The 22,761-nt window shown below is 38.6% G+C and overlaps 1 protein-coding gene across 1 annotated transcript in view; it reads right to left on the bottom strand.

Moving 5' to 3' along the window:
* The window catches only part of ywhae1 (tyrosine 3-monooxygenase/tryptophan 5-monooxygenase activation protein, epsilon polypeptide 1), a 54,270-nt gene that overhangs the window by 16,540 nt on the left and 14,969 nt on the right, over positions 1–22,761 (bottom strand). The window contains 4 exon segments of the mRNA XM_034167781.1: positions 293–378; positions 381–501; positions 11,069–11,175; positions 18,104–18,303. Of these exon segments, the coding sequence (XP_034023672.1) occupies positions 293–378; positions 381–501; positions 11,069–11,175; positions 18,104–18,303 (514 nt within the window).

Raw genomic sequence — 22,761 nt, 5'->3', positions numbered from 1 at the left:
GCAGGGAGAGATGGTTCAGGGGTCCTTGAGGACCGGATTGAGAACCCCTGCTTTAAAGCAATAGGAATCTGCCTTCATCTCATATGATGTGAAGGCATGCTGCAGAGTACAGTCTCAGTAAAGCTGTATAGCAAAGTTTGTACATGAATGCACAAAAAAAAAAATTCTCACCCTGAAGATAGATATATATAACATGAACCCTTATTTATCTACTAACAAAGTAAAGTAATTTTGAAAATGCTGTGCTTCACCATTTACAAAACTACCTAAAATACTTTACAGAAGAAGTCACCTGCAAGCACGATCAGGGGAGTTGAGGATCTCATAGTAGAACACAGAGAAGTTTAGGGCAAGGCCCAGACGAATGGGATGTTGTGGGGTGGCAGCTCAGTCATGGCTATATCGCTGGCTGCTTTGTAGGCCACGAGACTGTTCTCCGCTGCCTCCTTCCTGTCGTTGCCCGTGGCAAACTCTGCCAAGTACCTGTGATAGTCACCCTTCCTGGAATTGGGGAAGAAGGAGGGCGATACTGTCTATGAACACATTCAGAAATGAAGTGTGGTCTTTCGATAGAATCTGTAGAGTAGAATATTTTATGTAGTTGTGGTACTGACAGAGCAAGCTTCACATTCGGCACTAAAAAACAGTCCTGTGAAATGTCTCATTTATGAGCTGGGTTTTGCTGTTTCAAATAGTCACAACTCAATTCCAGCTACCACTAACACCAGAGAGGCAGATGAATTACACAACAGTCAGACAGCTCTTTATTTTCACTTATTTAACCATTATTTATCCAGGTTAGTTCCACTGAGATCCAGATCTCTTTTACAAGGGAGACCTGGACAATTTTTAAGTTTCCAATTCACCTAACCTGCATGTCTTTAAAACAGTAACCAGAAAAACAAACGTTCATTACAATACCATGAAACTCAACAGTGCTGTAACAAATGGTGATTTTATTAAAGTATAAACAGCTATCTGCATGCCACTAATATACTGCTGACACACAGCACTGAAAATGAGTGATCAGATAATGGAGGTGAGTGGTATAAACAAGACATACAGTTGTGTTAAATAGTGTTTAAAAAACTGAGTAAAGCTCAAAATCCTTAATAGCTTTAATTTCCATACCTGCAAATGCATTGGGAACACTGCACATTCTACTTGAAATCAAAATATGAAGAAAATGTATCAATTATTACTTTACAGAAAGTGCGGAAAAAGGAATATTAAATAGGCTGTTCAAAAAAGTAGTGTCTGCATTTTTCTTTACAAACTCAAACATTTACTGTATAAACTGAAAAATGCTTGAAGATTTAACTTTCCTATGAATCACTAAACTACTATAGTTGTATAACCATTGTTTGTGAGAATTGCTTCAATCTGTGTTGCATGAAGTTGATCAACTTCTGGCACCTGTGAACACATATTAAAGCCCAGGACGATTGGACTGCATTCACAATTCCTCTGCATTTCTTGGTTTTGCCTCACAAACACCACACAAGGTTTGTATTGGATTAGGGTCCGGGGACTGGACTGGCCACTCCATAACTTTAACCTTCTTTGTGTGGAACAAGATCCTGCTCGCTTGCTGTTGTGCTGGGGCCGTTTGTTGACACATCCATTACAAGGGCATCTACTCTACAGCATAAGGCAACATGATCGCTTCAAGTATTTTGATGCATTCAAACTGGTCCATGATCCCTGGTATGCGATAAATAGGCCTGACACCATAGTATGAGAAACATCCCCATATCACGACGCTTATTCCACCATGTTTCACTGTCTTCACAGTGTACGATGTCTTTAATTCAGCTTTTGGGGGTCGTCTAACAAACTGTCTGCAGCCCCTAGACCCAAAAAGAACAATCTTACTTTCATCAATCCACAAAATGTTGTGCCATATCTCTTTAGACCAGTCAATATGTTGTTTGGCAAATTGTAATCTCTTCAGTACATGCTTTTTTCAACAATGGGTCTTTCTGGGGATGTTTTGCCCATAGCTCTGCTTCACATAGGCATCTTCCTATTGTTACAGTACTCACAGGTAACTTCAGATCATCTCTGATCACTGGCTGAGTGTTTGTCATTCTGGCAATTCTTCAATCCATTTGAATGGTGGTTTTCCCATTTTTGTCCACTTCTTTCTGGTTTTGGTTGACATTTTAAAGCATCTGAGATCGTTTTAGCTGAGCAGCCTATCCTGAAATTCTATGTTTTCCCCTCTCTAATCAACTTTTTCAAATCAAGGTACATTCTTCTGAACAATGTCTGAAACAACCCATTTCACTCAAAATTTCAGAGAGAAATTCATTACAACATTTGTTACCTTTGTCCTTAAATAAGGGCCACCTGTTTCTTCTTTTCTCCATAGGAAAAAAAAAGTAGATTTAAAAAAAAAAAAAACAGCTCAACATTCCTTTCTCTTCACTTTATGTAAAGTAATAAAGTTTTTCTTCATGCTTTGTTTACAATAGAATGTGCAGTGTTCCCAAAGCATTTCCATGTATGGAAATAAAAGCAATTACAAGGATTTTGAGCTTTATTAACTTTTTAAAAAACATTATTTTGAACACAAGTGTAAATTACACTTTATTAATCTTTATGGCATAGATTCAGACAATATGTTAACAAGTAGAGCAGACGGGCATCAGCCTGCAAGAGGGATGCATTTGAAAAACATGACTGCATCGCATGTTGCTTTTAGATTTGTATCCAGTGAGTCCTCCACCAAGGTTGGCAAATTTCACCAACTGCCCTAATTTCACTTTTCTTTACATGAACAGTGTCAACTCTCGAGTGAGTGAGAATACAGAGGTGCGAGACAGACAACAGCGTGAGCGACTGTCTTCAGCTAAAACAAACTGGAGAATCACAGAAATGTAATTGCTGAAAAATGTTTATGTCCCAACCCACAAACATGGCCAAACATATATATACACACACACAAACTCAATAGTTTTCCCTAAATATGACATTCTCCTCTGAAATGTATATGTACCACAAAGATTATTTCTGTCAGTGCTTCTGGCATTTGATCAAACACTTGGTTGATTTTTCATATCTTGACAAATGTGGATTGGTAGACTGCAGATAACACCATAGTTACCTGTGTGCACAGGATGTGATGTGCATGGTGAGAGCTGTGATTCTGTGGATGTGCTTAAAAAACTACTACTAAGTCACAGTTAAAATTATTCCTCTTGATGCCAAACTTGTAATAGAGCAATGTACCTACAGTTATGTCGTCCTGAAATGCATCACCAAGACGGGGCTCCAGAAGTGATCTGCTCTCAGATCTAGGTGATTATGTACTGTATGTTCTGGAGTGTAAGTCGCACTGGAGTATAAGTTGCACTTGAGTATAAGTCACATTTATCACTTCATGCAAGAAGACAGACACAAACAACATCTGTTCATTAGCGTGTGTGCAAACACAGACACGAACATCTGTTCGTTGGCGTGCACACACGTGAATGTCTGTTCCTGTGCGTTTTATGGCACTAAACAGCACTCTTTGCTGTTTGTTTATTTACTTGAAGGAAGCATGTCTGCCAACTGAATTTTATCTGGAGTCCAGTATGAAGTAAAGCTCTAAATAGTAACGCCATCACAATCACTCATTTAAAGAACACTTTAAGTATGACCCGATTCAGTTTTAAATGTGTGCTAAAAATAATGAAGCACTATTATAGGATGTTTTCACCTCTTATTTTTAAAACAAAGAGGCAGAATAATGGTGTGTTTCTCATTTCATGTGTAAAGAAAATTTGTGGTCGTGAATAATGTTTTTTTTTTCCCCGTATACAAGTTGGACCAGTCTAAGTCGCAGGACCTCTAAAACCAGTAACAATGGTAATCAGATTTATGGTACTGAGCCTATATTAGCTGGATCATTATCAGTTTTGTTTATTTGCCCCTGTAAATCAAGAAGGAGCACTGTACTTATGTTCCAACACGAAGGTCCCCGATTCAGAGCCACATGTGCCACAATCTACATCTGTAGTTGTATTACAAAGAGCATCTCAAGTAAAAATTGTGTGAAAATGAAAATGCGGAGCCAAGCTTTGTAATGTTTAATGTTGGGGTCAAATTTTCAGCACAAATAGTTTAAACAGCTAATGAGTGGTCAACCCCAGCTATGAGGTACCTTGTCCTGTGTTAATGTTTTTTGTTTCCTCACTACCACACTACACCAGATGGGAGGAGGAAGGATTAAGCCCAGGTTACACATACACGGTTTTGTCAGCGGGTAGTACGTAGACCGAAGTTCGCGGTAGTTTCGGTTGTTTTGTGGTGGAAAGGGGCGGAGCATTTCACCGGCGTTTTGAGCACCATACTAGCCGCAAATACATGGATAAAATGCAGCTAAATCCGCCGAATAAAGCAGCCAAAAACTCTTCCGGGAGCTCTTACCGTCTATATGTAATTTTCAAAATACCTTTGCATATAATGCAGTTCAACAGAACACCTCCAAAATGTAGTCTCAAACTTTGTCACAAAACTGAGAAACATCACTGAAATAGCAGATGAACAAAAACTGAACATTGATCAACCCCAAATCAGAAGAGGTTGGGATCGCATAGAAAATGTAAATACCCCCCTCAGCGATTCTCACATTTACTTTGACTTCAATTTCAGACACTACAAACTACAAAAAAGACGGGGTGCGGGACATTTTCATTTGACACTACAAACCCAAAATATTTAATCTATTAACATATATCCATTCCTGCATTTCAGCCCTGCAAAACATTCCAAAAAGTGTGGGATGCAGGTAAATAATAGGTAGTCATGAGGTAGAAACAACCACAACAATAATAAAGAAATAATCATTAAAACAGTAAATGAGGTAATTTAAAAAAATAGTACAGAGTCATCGTGCAGGCAGGTTTCTTCCTCAGCCATGTGTTGTATGTAATGTGTGCAGAAAGTGGTTTTGTGTTGTGTTGTTGAAAAATGCGCAACTTCCCTGGAAAATATATCCTCTACAAGGCAGGATTTGTTGCTCAAAAATCTCGTGTCCTTTTCTGCTTTCATACTGTCATCACGTAAGTGCAAATTACATTTGCCAAGGGCACTGATGCAACCCATATTTGACTGTCCTTTTTTTTTGGTCTGAATACAATAGAGAGTTCCCGTGTGTGAAGGTCCAGCCCATGTACCTCAGAGCCCAGAGTAGTAGATATCGCTTCAGAATAAGGTTAACATAAGGCATCCTTTTTGCACAGTAAACATAGTAAATATAGTCCTGAATAAATTTTTCTACAGCAAGCAAGACAGAGGGCGGGACCTTTTCATTTTCATGCATGGTAAACACGAAAGTGACATTTATGAATGTAATTCTGTATTGTAGTTCTTGACAATTGTTTCCCAAGGTAATCTCTTGCCCAAGTGGTTACATCAGCTATTGATGAATAGGGAGTGGGTACTGATAAGATTTTATCGATAGATACCATTAGCGATTCTGCTTATTGATGCGATTCCTTATCGATACCTCATGTGAATTTTCCCCGTAGAGACGGTGCCTGCTCCCAGACTACCAATAACCAGCAAAAATCTATTTAAGCATAAAAATTCAAAAAGAAAAAATAATATAGCACCTTCAACTGCACCACAGACTAAAACAGTTAAATGTGGTCTATTAAACATTAGGTCTCTCTCTTCTAAGTCCCTGTTGGTAAATGATATAATAATTGATCAACATATTGATTTATTCTGCCTTACAGAAACCTGGTTACAGCAGGATGAATATGTTAGTTTAAATGAGTCAACACCCCCGAGTCACACTAACGGTCAGAATGCTCGTAGCACGGGCCGAGGTGGAGGATTAGCAGCAATCTTCCATTCCAGCTTATTAATTAATCAAAAACCCAGACAGAGCTTTAATTCATTTGAAAGCTTGACTCTTAGTCTTGTCCATCCAAATTGGAAGTCCCAAAAACCAGTTTTATTTGTTATTATCCATCGTCCACCTGGTCGTTACTGTGAGTTTCTCTGTGAATTTTCAGACCTTTTGTCTGACTTAGTGCTTAGCTCAGATAAGATAATTATAGTGGGCGATTTTAACATCCACACAGATGCTGAGAATGACAGCCTCAACACTGCATTTAATCTATTATTAGACTCTATTGGCTTTGCTCAAAAAGTAAATTAGTCCACCCACCACTTTAATCATATCTTAGATCTTGTTCTGACTTATGGTATGGAAATAGAAGACTTAACAGTATTCCCTGAAAACTCCCTTCTGTCTGATCATTTCTTAATAACATTTACATTTACTCTGATGGACTACCCAGCAGTGGGGAATAAGTTTCATTACACTAGAAGTCTTTCAGAAAGCGCTGTAACTAGGTTTAAGGATATGATTCCTTCTTTATGTTCTCTAATGCCATATACCAACACAGTGCAGAGTAGCTACCTAAACTCTGTAAGGGAGATAGAGTATCTCGTCAATAGTTTTACATCCTCATTGAAGACAACTTTGGATGCTGTAGCTCCTCTAAAAAAGAGAGCTTTAAATCAGAAGTGCCTGACTCCGTGGTATAACTCACAAACTCGTAGCTTAAAGCAGATAACCCGTAAGTTGGAGAGGAAATGGCGTCTCACTAACTTAGAAGATCTTCACTTAGCCTGGAAAAAGAGTCTGTTGCTCTATAAAAAAAGCCCTCCGTAAAGCTAGGACATCTTTCTACTCATCACTAATTGAAGAAAATAAGAACAACCCCAGGTTTCTTTTCAGCACTGTAGCCAGGCTGACAAAGAGTCAGAGCTCTATTGAGCTGAGTATTCCATTAACTTTAACTAGTAATGACTTCATGACTTTCTTTGCTAACAAAATTTTAACTATTAGAGAAAAAATTACTCATAACCATCCCAAAGACGTATCGTTATCTTTGGCTGCTTTCAGTGATGCCGGTATTTGGTTAGACTCTTTCTCTCCGATTGTTCTGTCTGAGTTATTTTCATTAGTTACTTCATCCAAACCATCAACATGTTTATTAGACCCCATTCCTACCAGGCTGCTCAAGGAAGCCCTACCATTATTTAATGCTTCGATCTTAAATATGATCAATCTATCTTTGTTAGTTGGCTATGTACCACAGGCTTTTAAGGTGGCAGTAATTAAACCATTACTTAAAAAGCCATCACTTGACCCAGCTATCTTAGCTAATTATAGGCCAATCTCCAACCTTCCTTTTCTCTCAAAAATTCTTGAAAGGGTAGTTGTAAAACAGCTAACTGATCATCTGCAGAGGAATGGTCTATTTGAAGAGTTTCAGTCAGGTTTTAGAATTCATCATAGTACAGAAACAGCATTAGTGAAGGTTACAAATGATCTTCTTATGGCCTCGGACAGTGGACTCATCTCTGTGCTTGTTCTGTTAGACCTCAGTGCTGCTTTTGATACTGTTGACCATAAAATTTTATTACAGAGATTAGAGCATGCCATAGGTATTAAAGGCACTGCGCTGCAGTGGTTTGAATCATATTTGTCTAATAGATTACAATTTGTTCATGTAAATGGGGAATCTTCTTCACAGACTAAAGTTAATTATGGAGTTCCACAAGGTTCTGTGCTAGGACCAATTTTATTCACTTTATACATGCTTCCCTTAGGCAGTATTATTAGACGGTATTGCTTAAATTTTCATTGTTACGCAGATGATACCCAGCTTTATCTATCCATGAAGCCAGAGGACACACACCAATTAGCTAAACTGCAGGATTGTTTTACAGACATAAAGACATGGATGACCTCTAATTTCCTGCTTTTAAACTCAGATAAAACTGAAGTTATTGTACTTGGCCCCACAAATCTTAGAAACTTCGTGTCTAACCAGATCCTTACTCTGGATGGCATTACCCTGACCTCTAGTAATACTGTGAGAAATCTTGGAGTCATTTTTGATCAGGATATGTCATTCAAAGCGCATATTAAACAAATATGTAGGACTGCTTTTTTGCATTTACGCAATATCTCTAAAATCAGAAAGGTCTTGTCTCAGAGTGATGCTGAAAAACTAATTCATGCATTTATTTCCTCTAGGCTGGACTATTGTAATTCATTATTATCAGGTTGTCCTAAAAGTTCCCTAAAAAGCCTTCAGTTAATTCAAAATGCTGCAGCTAGAGTACTGACGGGGACTAGAAGGAGAGAGCATATCTCACCCATATTGGCCTCTCTTCATTGGCTTCCTGTTAATTCTAGAATAGAATTTAAAATTATTCTTCTTACTTATAAGGTTTGAATAATCAGGTCCCATCTTATCTTAGGGACCTCGTAGTACCATATCACCCCAATAGAGCGCTTCGCTCTCAGACTGCAGGCTTACTTGTAGTTCCTAGGGTTTGTAAGAGTAGAATGGGAGGCAGAGCCTTCAGCTTTCAGGCTCCTCTCCTGTGGAACCAGCTCCCAATTCAGATCAGGGAGACAGACACCCTCTCTACTTTTAAGATTAGGCTTAAAACTTTCCTTTTTGCTAAAGCTTATAGTTAGGGCTGGATCAGGTGACCCTGAACCATCCCTTAGTTATGCTGCTATAGACGTAGACTGCTGGGGGGTTCCCATGATGCACTGTTTCTTTCTCTTTTTGCTCTGTATGCACCACTCTGCATTTAATCATTAGTGATCGATCTCTGCTCCCCTCCACAGCATGTCTTTTTCCTGGTTCTCTCCCTCAGCCCCAACCAGTCCCAGCAGAAGACTGCCCCTCCCTGAGCCTGGTTCTGCTGGAGGTTTCTTCCTGTTAAAAGGGAGTTTTTCCTTCCCACTGTAGCCAAGTGCTTGCTCACAGGGGGTCGTTTTGACCGTTGGGGTTTTACATAATTATTGTATGGCCTTGCCTTACAGTATAAAGCGCCTTGGGGCAACTGTTTGTTGTGATTTGGTGCTATATAAAAAAATTGATTGATTGATTGAATTTTCTGTGAACTTAAAAACCTTTACAGGTTTTTTATGTCAACAACATTTTATTGAGTCTTAAAGTAAATAAATATGAAATTGGTCACTGGATCCAAAACTCTGGACATAATAAACTCTACATGGTGGATCCTTGAATAGAAATAAACAAAATCTTTAGTTTTGTCAAAAAGCATTTCCTTTCAGACATTATTGGCATACTTTCCATACCTTTGAGCTGAGCTCTTGCAGCTCGCTGTGCTGCATGTCAGGATGTAATTCATAAAGAGCGCAGAATGTCTCATTTTGGGAGGAAAAAACATTTTAGTTGATTGTAGTTTATTGTCTGTATTTCAGTGTTTGGAAAAGTGTCATTTTATTTAAAACGACAATTCATTTTGAAGTTATTAATTCCGACCACACTCTGCCCCGGCAGAGAGAAGTAAAGCAAAGCGTTTGGAACTGTGCCAATGAAAACAGAGGACGATTCTCGTTTCTTGACTGCAACAAGACAAGACTCCCAGTTAGTGACTTTAATCCACGCAAAAGTGACTCATGACTGACATATTTTAATGGCCTTGAGAGGGGTTAAGAAGCGGACTTGCCGCTTCTGAAGAGCAGCGAATCAAAGAACCAACAAGCCAGCGGATCGAAGCACTGCTTCCTTGGTTCACGCTTCAAAGTGAAGCCGCGCTGCAGAAGCGGTTGATTACAGAGCTGCTGCAGGGTCTGTAATCAGAGAAATTATTTTCCCGACAAACACCCTCAAGAACAACGGCCACTCTGAAGGGTCGATAAGGGAATCATCAAGCAAAAAGGCTATTGATGTCAGTGGATCAAACCAATGCTTAACAATACCGGAAAAGAAACAGTTCTTGATACGCAATCCTATTGATGAATGACACTACGTGATGCACATATGGCTGAGACATCGGGGATCACTAGTGTTCAGATTATCTTTGCACCCTTGTTCTTTATGCACTGAAATTCCACTAGATTCCTTGAATTGTTTGATATCAATTGGTGTTAAGCATGTCAACTTTCTCATGCATTTGTTGACAAATCAGAGATCTGTCTACCTTTGGTCCTCAAAGACCCAGCATTTCCTGTAGGGATGTGAATCATACAACAACTCACGATTCAATTCGATTCCGATTCTTGGAATGACGATTTTCGATTCAAAGAGCTCTGAGAAATAGTTATATTACTTAAAAAATGTTTATGTTTAAGAAAATGCAGCTTTACAAGGTTAATCAAGTGATTCTAGATGTAAATTTACTCATCTGCTGGTAAGCTCTGGTCAGTAGTTGGCAGATACCGCTGCTCCCCTCTTTTAGCTCCGGGTGATGGCGTAGCATTTGGGCTTGCGGATTTGAAGTGTTTCAGAAGTACTTGACTTTCATTTTGCAGATTTTGCGCACTGCATAAGTCATGCAAAGCTCCTTCTTACGCAGCAAATAATAAAGTCCAAAATGCACCCAAACATTTGCCTTCAGCAAAGACGGTTCTGGCTGAATTAGCTCTTCGCCCGCCATGCTAAGCTGGTGCTCACGAATGTTTGAAGCACGCCAGACCCTCCCCCTCGCGGGACGCTGTAGTACGGAAGCCGTTGCCTGACAAACAGTACACGCAGCGAATAAGCAAGAAAATGTTTTAAAAAATGCTTTTTAAAAATCGATTCTTGGACATTTTGGATCGATTCAGAATTGTAATAAATAGGAATCGCGATTCGGACGTGAATCAATTTTTTCCGACACTCCTAATTTCCTGGATACTGTTTTTGTACCAAATCATGAGATACTCGCCTGCTGACATCACCTGTAGCATGCAGGAATGGATGTATATTAACAAATGACACTGACCATACAAGACATGAATTATGTTGGGTTCATAGAGTCTAATGAAACAGAAGTAAATGTCCGATTCACTGCCAGGGGGTGGGCTTGTTGTTGATGGGGTTATTTCAACATTTCTGATTAAAAATTTCAATTAAATTACTATCAACTGGACTACTGCATTGCACATGTTTATTTTTCCTGATATCTCTCCAATACTCTGAAGATATCAAATAAGAGCAGAAATAAATCTACAGCTTATTCTGTGATAACGTTACACAAGTTTAATTTATTCAACAATTAAGAGGTAATTACATCACAAAGACCTTACATTTTGTAGTAGAAGACCTTAGACTCTCCAGTGTTAGCAGCAGGAATTAGGTGCTTGTCCAGTACGTTCAGAATATCATTACAGATGTTCTTCAGCTCTTTCTCAACCTGTCACCACACACAAAACACACACACAAAAGTTTATTCAAAAAGTAATGTTTGGCATCAACATGATGCAACAGCTGAGATTAGCAGGTTGTTAGTTACTCAGTGTAAATTTTTAAAATATTGGGAAATTTTAAAATAAGTGAATCCTAAGAAAGGAGGGGGTAAAGCAACTGAGATGGGTTGAGGGTTTGTGAGGGATGTCCATTGCGAAAATTTTGAAATTTTTAACATGAAATGGTAACATTTAGTGCACTTTCATAAATAAAACTCAATGACACATAAAGCAACGTGTTAGTATTTTATTTATTTTTTATTCACTTGTGGGAGTGTTGTTCTTGGCTCTGTGCTGTACTAACACAGCCAGATGACGCACAGACTTTGAAAGAAAACCAAGCGCAAATATGTTCCTAAAGCTCATAGAGGTGTGCTACTCTTTTTCGCAGCATTGCCACCGTGCTGTGTGAAACAGCCAAACGACGCAAACTCAGAGCTGCTGCACAAACAGTGGACTGTTTGTGCAGCAGTCCACTGCCACATCCTGCACTGATATACTGAAAATATGGAGACAGGAGCAGGGCCTCCTGTATTATGAAGAACCCCACTCACCCCACCCACAGACTTTGTCCCTCTGCCTTCAGGGAGAACCAGTGCTCGAATAACACCATGATCTGGTAGAGACCTCTGGTAGCGAGCACCTTGCAAGACAGCACTCAGATGCCAGTGTGTGAGTCTTGTGAATAGGTGAATGTAAGGCATCACTGTAAAGCACTGACCATGAAAGCGCTAAATAAACAGTCCACACAGTGTCCTGGGGATGCAGAATTTCACCCTCAGTATGGGGTAAATATGATGAATATGTTGTTACTTTGTGCTCACAAAGGAAACCATTAACATTTTGTCCTGGTCTTGGTATTTTTAACAGTTTAGTGCTGGTAAACCAATACAACACAAAATTACTTTTTTATTATTATGTGGACCACCTTTTCTTTGTTTTAGCACACCTTGGGAACCGAAAGGTTTCTGGAATAAATAAATTTCTGTTAAATTAAACAGAAGTCATTTTATTATGTTGAAACCATTTCAGATTTAGAACGTAAATTTTTTATAGAAATATAACGCATTCCGTTGAAATTTTATGTAATTCACTAAGAGAAATGTGTATGGCCCATGAGCCATGACCCTACTTTCAGATTAATTTATAACCAGCCCTCTATTACAAGTACTACTAAAAGAATCTTTGTAATTTCCATGAAATATATATGACACGTTAACTAGCATATCTCAAACTGATAGAGGTGTGCCGACTGTGTGTAGGGTTCCATTTAATGATACCCCTCTTACATCTGATTCTTTATCAATTCCTGACCAATTGTGTGTGTGTGGGGAAAATGTAGCCTCACATAGGTTTTCAGTGTCAATTCACCCATTTTACAAGTTGTTACACATATAATTTGACATAACATGGGTTTTGCAAAATGCAACTGTCAGAAAAACATTCCAGCGTTAATGAGAGGAATGGACAACATCTGAGGCATACAATTTGGCTGCATTGAAAAATTAGGAACTGGTTCTCAAATTAGACTATTGATATATGTTATGCATGGCACTTCTTGATAACATGTATACTATATGGTAGGGCAGCCTTTGTTCAGAGTAAACAAAGGCACTATAATGAGGGGTCTCTAATGGTGGAATAGTCATATCTATTTAGAAATGTTTTATTACTCAGAGGCTATGCATCTAGTAGCTGTTCCGACAGCAGAAAATGCACTTGAGTCATTCCATGTCAAATCAACAAATATGCAAAAATGTTCCAGTAGCACCATCTTTGATTTGCATTATAGTCAGTCTCTGTGCTCCAGTTGGACCCAAAGGAAGGTAGAAGACAGGTTTTCTGTAATATGTGTATGCATTTTGCTTTTACACCCCATTATATGGCAGTAGGTTTAGGCCTACATCTACTTCACAGGGTCACCATTCTTGAAATACAGTTGTATGCAAAAGTTTGGGCACCCCTGATAATTTTCATGATTTTTCTTTATAAATCATTGGTTGTCTGAATCAGAAATTTCACTAAAATATATCATATAGCCAGTAGTGGGCATAGTTCCGCTAATTATTGAAGATAATGTTTTCATTATCGGATTAGCTTTTCAGATAACTTTGAAAACCATCACTGATCAATTATCTTCCGTTAAGTTTTGGTCCGATAATTTTTAGACCGCTAACATATTTTTGCAGGTGTGGTGAATAAAGCTTAATAGTTACATTTATGAAGTCTATAATCAGTTGAGTATCTCCCTATTAAAAGTTTTGTAGTAGATGCGCAGTTCTATCCTCTGCAAACAAAGGAGAACTGGCCACAGAAAAAAAAAAGCTAATTTCTTTTGACCCCATACTGATACGCTGGCAATATCACCCAAGTCATCCAGAGGCATACGGTTTTAACTTATGGTTAAAATTTTAACCAAACTAATTTTGGTCTAATTTCAGTTATTTAAATTAACGTCACGTCTGAAGTTTTATAAAGTGAAAATATTCGATATACGTTTTAAAGTAATGCACTAATTTTGAAGGTTTTAGTGTGAACATGCTGTGTCCAGGTGCATTATGTGTAATCTTAGTACATTCATGACAGAAGAAATGCATTTGAGACGCTCTGCTCAGGCTCCACACGGACAACAGCATTAAACTCTTTGTATATTGTGCCTAAAACTCTCGTGAATATATTCTCTGGGTTTTTAGACGTTGTTATTGTGTTTGTTTTATGTAAAAATGCGAGAAGAAGCCCAGGTTGCTTCTCCATTATTTTCAATTGGAATCATTGCAATCGATTCCTGTTTACGCTTTAGAGTCCTGCTTATGTCAAACACTGTCTGTCATCTTTGTTCCAGAGTAATATATATATAAGATGTCCGAAATTCAGTTTGCGTTTATTAAATTCCACGCATTTTAAATGTAGCAGACACAGATCTGGAATTTTGTTTTGGCAAGTTTTCACGGTCTCTACTCCCATCTACCTGCCAGTAGTGTTCATGGCAGTATTCACCCTAAGTACTAAGCATCTGGGCACCAGTAGATGGCAGTGACCCATTTATTTTGACACCGGTTATATATATATAATCACAAATTACCTTTGTTTTGCAAATGCCTTTTTTTTAACAAATAAAAAAGGCATATTTTACAAAAGCACATTTATATGTAAACACCAACACACACCTCACATTAACATGTTGGTTTTTACATAGAATGAATGAGCGAACCAATCAGTGTTAGCGGAGGCTCATTTACCCTTAATCCCTTTGGCACCTGTCTGTGTCACAAAACTTTAGGATTAGTGCATTATTTAAAATTAAAAGATATGTTATATTTTACCTTTGTACAAATGACAGAACTGACATTAATGGAGTTATTCTATCCGTATTAATTTTATTTATAAATCAAAACCATAAGTCAGCACTGCTTTGTTTTCCAAGACCTCCGCCTCACGGCGACACTGCTACTGAGTAGAGAGTTGAGCTTCACTGCTCCTCTCAGCTGCTTCACTGCTGCAAGTTATGTAGTAAACAGGAGCTTCCAGCAGTGGACAGGGCACTCAAAGACAGAAATGCTCGCATCAAGCAACCCAGTCCAGTCGAAGTCTTGCGTCAAGCAACCCAGTCCAGTCAAAGATTCGAGCTTCTCTACTATGGAAAGCATCTGGACAACTGAGAGCCTTCACAGAAACAGAAATGCTGACTTATTATTTGGGTCTGTGGTCATCTTTGACGCTACCAGAAGCTATTCAGCTTGTTAGTTGTAAGTGTACCGGAGACAATACTGAAAGTTATCGATTAGCTGTAGCTTCCGATAATTTTTTTTGGGGTGGTTTACCCGTTTAGCTTCATAAGAGATAATTTTTCAATTAGCTGATTGTTATCAAAGCTAACTTTTTGGTTAGCTGTGCCCACCACTGCATACAGCAAACAAACACACTGATATTTCACAAGTGAAATGAAGTTTCTAGTATTTACAGCAAGTGTGCAATAGTTATTTAAACAAAATTGGGTAGGTGCATAAATTTGGGGACCCTTGTCATTTTATTGATTTGAATACATTTAGCACCTATTATTGGAATACAAAATTGGTTTGGTAAGCTCACCGACCCTTGACCTCCTTACACAGATGAATCCAATCATGAGAAAGGGTATTTAAGGTGGCCATTTGCAAATGTTTCCCCTCTTTGCATCTCTTCTAATGAATGGCAACAGGGGAGCCTCTAAACAACTCGCAAATTACCTGAAAACAAAGATTGTTTAACATCATGGTTTAGGGGAAGGATACAAAAAGCTATCTCAGAGATTTCAGCTGTCAGTTTCCACTGTGAGGAACATAGTGAGGAAATAGAAGACCGCAGGCACAGTATTAGTCAAGGCCCAAAGTAGCAAGCCAAGAAAAATCTCAGATAAGATGAACGAAGGATGGTGAGAACAGTCATAGTCAACCCACAGACCTGCTCTAAAGACCTACAACATGATCTTGCTGCAAATAGTGTGTCTGTGCATCGTTCAACTATACAGCGCACTTTGCACAAGGAGATGCTGTATGATGCTGTAAATGCAGAGGAAGCCTTTTCTGCGTTCACGCCACAAACAAAGTTGCTTGAGGAATGCTAAAGCACATTTGGACAAGCCAGATTCATTTTGGGATAAGGTGCTGTGGATGGAAATCATCAGGGGTGCCCAAACTTTTACATACAACATTATAACAGCAGGAGGCATAAGATTCACAGCATCATCTCATTTTTCTCTACTGGTTACAAAACAATCAGATTTTTAGCCGTAGCTTGAGTGTCCAAAATTTTATGGAGGGCTGATTTCTTGAAAAAACAACAACAAAAAAAACAAACTTCAAAATCTTAATTTCGCCCATGTCTGTATATGCCATATAAGTCAATAAATCATAATTCATAGTATTTGATCATTGAGTATGGGTCTTTACTGACATTTTATAACCATTGTTGAAGTACACAGCTGTTTAGTGTGTCCGCAGGATATAATTTAATTAGGAGCAATCTAAAATTTGTGAAATTCAACCATATTTTTCCACCATGCGTGATAAATAGCACCACTCAAACTTTTTACAGTGAATCTTCATATTCCAGTAATAAAAACTTCAAAAGATTGAACTGGTGTTTTGTCTCCTTCATATGGAAAATCTAGGTCAAAATCTGCCCCCCCCCCACCCAGGAATTCCACCCTCCATAAAAATTTCCACACTCGCTCTAATGGCCCAGTCACACGGCATATGACAATTCCTGAACGAAGAGGGGGAAAAAAAAGTAAAAAAAAAGTCACAATTCATTGAAAAAAGGTGGACAAAAGAGATTTATCACCCAATAGCCTGCGAATCAGGAGTGCAAAAGGGAAGAAAGAGAAACGAAACAAAACCGAAGCTAACGATCGACGCTTTAAATAAAACACACCTGGAGCCACTGCTGGAGCAGTGTGTGTCTGCATCTTTGAGTTCCAGGACTCTGTGCTGGGACAGAGCTCATAGCGCTTGAGTACTGGAGAAACTGCAAACAGAAGCTATGGAGATCTGTGCGCACGTCAGTGGACCCACCTGCTCTGGTTCCTCATACAGAACAAAAGACTTATCTCCATCATCAGAATCCTCAGTCTGTCGACACGCTGCGCATTCTGTTTTGCTCCAATTTATATATATAAAAAAAACAACACTGATGTGCTGTGGACACTGCTGCATCACTGTATTACATTACTAAGCCATATATATTGATTTATAACAGAAAACTGTCAAAAGGGGAAATAAATAAGTGTACAGATGATTGATTATATCACAGCAGTAAACTGATCAGTCCGTGTGAACGCACATTGACTCCCCATGTGCAGTTATTTTACAAGCTGCAGCTGATCCACAATGTGAATTCTGCCTTCCAGAACAGCTCTTTAAATAATCATTTGAATCACCTACCTGTTGCCACATATACATAAGGGATGGATTGTCATTCCTACTCTCATACTGTTATATTTAATAATGAAATAATAGGCACATGCAGTAGCTGCTGCTGCCGCTGCGTTCAACTACTGTCGGAAATTACACAACTTTTTTGTTGTTTCAAATTCAGCAGTTGCTTGTGGCAAAATAATTAATTGTATCCACACAAAAGATTAATTCTGGCCTACATAAGGTGCCTGAGCTCAGTGAAGCTGACCCCCCACCCAGATAAAAAAATAAATAAATAAATAAATAAATAAATTCCAAGCAAGCAGGCCGAGTTTGCCCTGTAAATGAATGCAGCAGCAGCAGCGCTCAGAAACGTCTTCTGCACTGTATGAAAACATTCAGCTGGTCGAATGAAGTCAAACATTAGCGTTTACTCTACGTTACAAAAACATCAAGAACGACAGCAAAACAAAATACAGACAAACTGAGGTTTTCGTTGCCCTTCGTTCACGTTTTTCGACAGTTTAAAAATCCTGACGAAGCGACCGCTGCAGGAATGAAGCTGAGCGAAGGTTAAATGATGCCAATGAAAGTCCAGATTTCTTGTTTCGTTACGGCTTTGTTGCCCTTCGTTAAGTGCCGTGTGACTGGGCCATAAGGCTAAAAACACAATTGTTTTGCAACCAGCAGTGAAAAATGAGATGTTACTGTGAATTTCATGCCTCCAGCTGTTATATTTCAGGAATTGTGGCCCTGTACCTATCTGAATGATGGCCATCAAATGTAGGCCTAAACTTACCCCCTGTAATAGCAACATGCGTACACGTATTACCAAAAACCTGTTTCCTACCTTCTTTTGGGACCCAATGGCACACTGAACCTGATTATAATGCAAATCAGAAATGGTGCTGCTGGAGCTATTGGTTGATTTGAGAAGGAATGATCCACTTAGACTTTTTAAAAAGATAGTCCGCAACATTACCGTTTGCCTGTATTCCCGAATCATCTTCAGCTTGCCCTCTACGGTCTTTTGCTCTTCCCTCTGTTCAATACTACTGATTATTCTCCAGGATGCTCTCCGAGCTCCAATCACATTCTTGTAGGCCACTGATAGTAGGTTCCTCTCTTCCACTGTTAGCTCTATGTCCATTTCAGCCACCCTCTTCATAGACTCTACCATCTCTGTTGATGAAATAGAAGATGCTGTTTGTGATTATCACTTCTTTAAATGGTTCACATTCAGAATAAAAACAAAAAACAGTTTAAACGAGATGTCTCAAACTCATCCCATAACAGATTACATCTTGGTAAAAACACTCAAACCCATTTTTCTGTAATTACATGCATTTCATTTTATCAAACAATACAGTAGGTGTAAGTGAATCAAGATACCTACTTCATTTTCACATGGTTAACTGTGGTGCTTTGTTATGGTAAGTTAGTAATAGTAAATATAATTTATTAAACATTTAAATAAAGAGTATCAAATATAAGCATGTACAAACCACGCACAGCTAACACATCCCAATTTCACCATCCGTCTAAATGTTTTACTATAGACTGTGATATGCCAATTAAGAACCTGTCTGTTGTCATCTGGAGGCCTTGCTTTAATTCTTTAGTAGTGTTCCCCACCCCACTGGCTCTTAAACATAAGGTACTTCTTCTACAGATACTGTAGGCCCATATTACAAAGATCTCCCAAATAACCTCAAATGCTTTTCCAAATTATTCAAACAATTCCTAGATCTTTATTTGCTGTTCAGTCTTTCACATTGGTGTAGTAAACTGCTGACCACTAGAAATATGACATGAATGAATAAAAAAACACACCTATTTCTGTCCACCTTGTAATTTATTTTTAAATAATTATCAATCAATCAATCAATTTTTTTATATAGCGCCAAATCACAACAAACAGTTGCCCCAAGGCGCTTTATATTGTAAGGCAAGGCCATACAATAATTATGTAAAAATAATTATATGGATTTAAAGTAGAGATCCTATCTGACTTAAGACCTATTGTTTGTTAAAACTGAATATGAATGGTAGAACAGAGTTTCAACTGTTTTTGCAAAGCTGTATGTAAACTTATGCCAATAAGGTCAGCTGATGTGGTCTTGTGGTGAAAACTTGCTTTAAACGCTAATCAGTTAACCATGCAACAAAATATAACAAGCAAAAATAATTTGAGGGTTGTCAAGATAATTTCAATAGCTATTTGCACAGACTTGCACAAAAGGTAATGTGAAGCCCAAGAAGAATAGAGTTACTGAAATATTACATGCCCATCTCTAAAACTGTAAAACCTCTGCAACATGCCACAAGGCACTTCATTCTAAAAGCAAATGTGTCAGATCTAACACGTTAAAAGAATGCAAACCCTGATACACAATCTGAACAAAACAGCCTGAATACTGAATGAATAAGAACTTTTAAAAAACAGAATGAATAAAGAAATAAATAAAGTGGTCATCTTTCAAAATCACCTTACAGAAGAAAAACTCCTAAGTGGCTGAGCACATCAAGTAGTTGAGGAAGACAGGGAAGACTATACTAAACTTTTTTTAAACATTTGTTTATCACATTTTTTTTCAGCAAGAGACAAAACACTAGCATATTTTGAAAAGTGCAAGCAGAATTAAACTAAAGTCACATACGTGCAAGAACCTGAACATTCATAAACATAATCTCAATAGACTAACCATCGGCCCTATGAAATAACAACAATACACACACACCAATGACAATCAGTTCAATCAGGTTCAAAAGTTTCCACTGATCCAAGATAAGCAATACAAGGTTGCCAGTTTTAGAAAACCACCAGCCCTCCCTCTGAGTCGAAACTTGATTTTTAACCAAGTGGGGGGCAAAAACAACAACAACAAAAAAAGATCTTTCAACCATAAAGAAATGGATGGGGGACGTGGAGCTTTCCAAGACAGTAATATTCTGTGTCACGCTAGCAATAAAGTAAAGGCAAGTACATCCACCTGCAAGTTAGTAAAGGACACAGTGGGGACTCCAGAACTCCAAAAATAACGATCAGCAGACAAGGCTCCAGTCTGACTCCAAGAACGTGAGAAATAACATCAAAATACAAAATCCAATATGAATAAATTTTGGGGCAAAAAACAAACAAACAAAAAAAAACATGACTTAAATCACAGGGACAGGAGTTACATCTATTACAAAGATCAGAAAAATTGGGATAAATTTAGGATAATTTGGACTTTGAAAAAATACAGCCTGTGAACTACATTAAATTGAATTAAAGAAAGTCTTGCACAAGGTGATGACGTACGAATAAGCCTTTTCACACACTCGCTCGCTTCCAGGCCTGACGCGCGAGGTCAGAGCTAGAGTCTCAAGGCATCATGACTGACTGTGTCGGCAGCGAGAGTAACAGAGACTTTGATCATTTTTCCCGTTGGAGTGTTGATTCCTTGAAAGATTTTGTGTGAAAACGTGGTATTGGTGTCCAAAAAAGAAAAACTGAAGCTTATGCTGCACACGAACTGAAAATTCAGGTTTTGTCTGACTCGACCCATTGCCAACCCAGGCAGTGTCCAATCGTAAACAAAGAATTAGCTGTGCACCATTTCACTTTGCAGACTTCTATAAATCTTGTGCACTACGTTCGTATTTCTGAGTGTGGAAAATAAATTATTGGTGTAGAATAAAATAAAGTTAATCATGGATCTGGTTGGTGAATAGCAGCTGAATGGTGTAAATAATCATGAAGCAACTGCCTGGTCATTTACGAGGTCTGTTAGAAAAGTATCCGACCTTTTTATTTTTTGCAAAAACCATATGAATTTGAATCACGTGTGATTGCATCAGCCAAGCTTGAACCTTCGTGCGCATGCGCGAGTTTTTTCACGCCTGTTGGTTGCGTCATTTGCACTCCTTAATCTGTGTAATCCCCATAAAATCGTCCCTGGAAGCCATCTGAATTTTCCGAATGGTATCCACCTGGAGGTCTCTTACAGTTTCTGGAAAAAAAATTGATGCAGCAAAGCTCCAAATCGTTCAGACATTTTATTTGCAATAAAAATCTGACGAGAGGGGTGGACCACTGCTCACACAAAGCCTGCTCACAGGCGAATGACGCAAACGATAGACGTGAAAAAACTCACGCATGCACACGAAGGTTCAAGCTTGGCTGATGCAATCACACGTGATTCAAATCCACATGGTTTTTGCAAAAAATAAAAAGGTCGGATACTTTTCTAACAGACCTCGTATTAGGCTTATAGGCACATGTGCCTGTGTTTTGGATCAATGTATAATGAACACAGGCGGAATGTGACACTCTTTTGTATCACAGAAGAGCGACAGATTACGCTGCCCTTTTAAAAGATGATGATGGCAAATCATTTCCAGACCCCATATTCAAACTTGAGTCCAGCTGGCTGGATGATAAGAGACGGCATGACTTGATATGCACTTAACCCGCACAATCAGGCAGTGCGCGGGTCATTTATTTATTTTAAATAAAATAAATGAGATGAAGACAAGCCATACAAGGAAGACATATGAGTAAAATTAAAGGTATTATCCTTAAAAAAAAAAAAGAAGGAAACATTTAATGCCCTTCTTACCCCATAGTTCATAGATGTCAAATTGATTCCAGAAAGGGCCAAGAGGGTGCAGGTTCTCTTTGTAACCACCAACTCCACCAGGTGATTTCATTGATGAATTCATCATCCCATCTGCTCAAATTGATGTTAATCAGTGAAATCACCTGGTGGAGTTGGTGGTTACAAAGAAAACCTACACCCTCTTGGCCCTTTCTGGAATCAGTTTAATACCTATACCATAGATGAAATGCAGCATCTAAGAAGGAAGGAAGACAGAGGTGATTATTACAGAAAAGGCCCAAGAGCAGAAACACATCTGAAGTGAAGTCAAAGCTGATACCAAATTTTAAGAGAGGCAAGGACAATAGGATTATCTGTGTGCTGAGACAGGGACACAGGGAGAGAAGAAAATAATAAGGCTGGGAGAAAAGTAAATAAACAACTGAGTTTCTAACTGACACCAAGTTGTATGAGGATCCTTTAACAGGTAGATGCATTTTTGAATGTTAGCTGCTCTGTAATAAAACATCAAATTAGGTAAATTATTTTTGTAATAATAGTTTACCTTTCCATATAAATGAGGAAATCACTTGATCGATAAATTTAAAAAAAGATTGTGCCATCAATCAATGAAGCTGCCCATGCCATCGGCACTAACACCATACCATCACAGGTGCTGGCTTTTGAATTTTGCGCTGTAACAATCTGGATGGTCTTTTTCCTCTTGTCTGGAGGACACGATGTCCATGATTTCCAAAAAACAGTTTGAAATGTGGACTCAACAGACCACAGCACACGTTTCCACTTTGCATCTGTCCATTTCAAATGAGCTTGGGCCCAGAGAAGGGGGCGGCGTTTCTGGATGTTGTTGATGCATGGCTTTCGCTTTGCATAGTAGAGTTAACTTGCACTTGTAGATGTAGTGAGGAACCGCGTTAACTGGCAATGGTTTTCTGAAGTGTTCCTGAGCCCACATGGTAAGAGCCTTTACACAACGATGTTGGTTTTTAATGCAGTGCCGCCTGAGGGATAAAAGGTCACGGCCTTTTTTTTTCCA

Source organism: Thalassophryne amazonica, chromosome 4 (genome assembly GCF_902500255.1).
Source record: "Thalassophryne amazonica chromosome 4, fThaAma1.1, whole genome shotgun sequence".
NCBI classification, from domain to species: Eukaryota; Metazoa; Chordata; class Actinopteri; order Batrachoidiformes; family Batrachoididae; genus Thalassophryne; species Thalassophryne amazonica.
The sequence above is the reverse complement of the archived record's forward strand: the minus strand, read 5'-3'. Positions and strand labels throughout refer to the sequence as shown.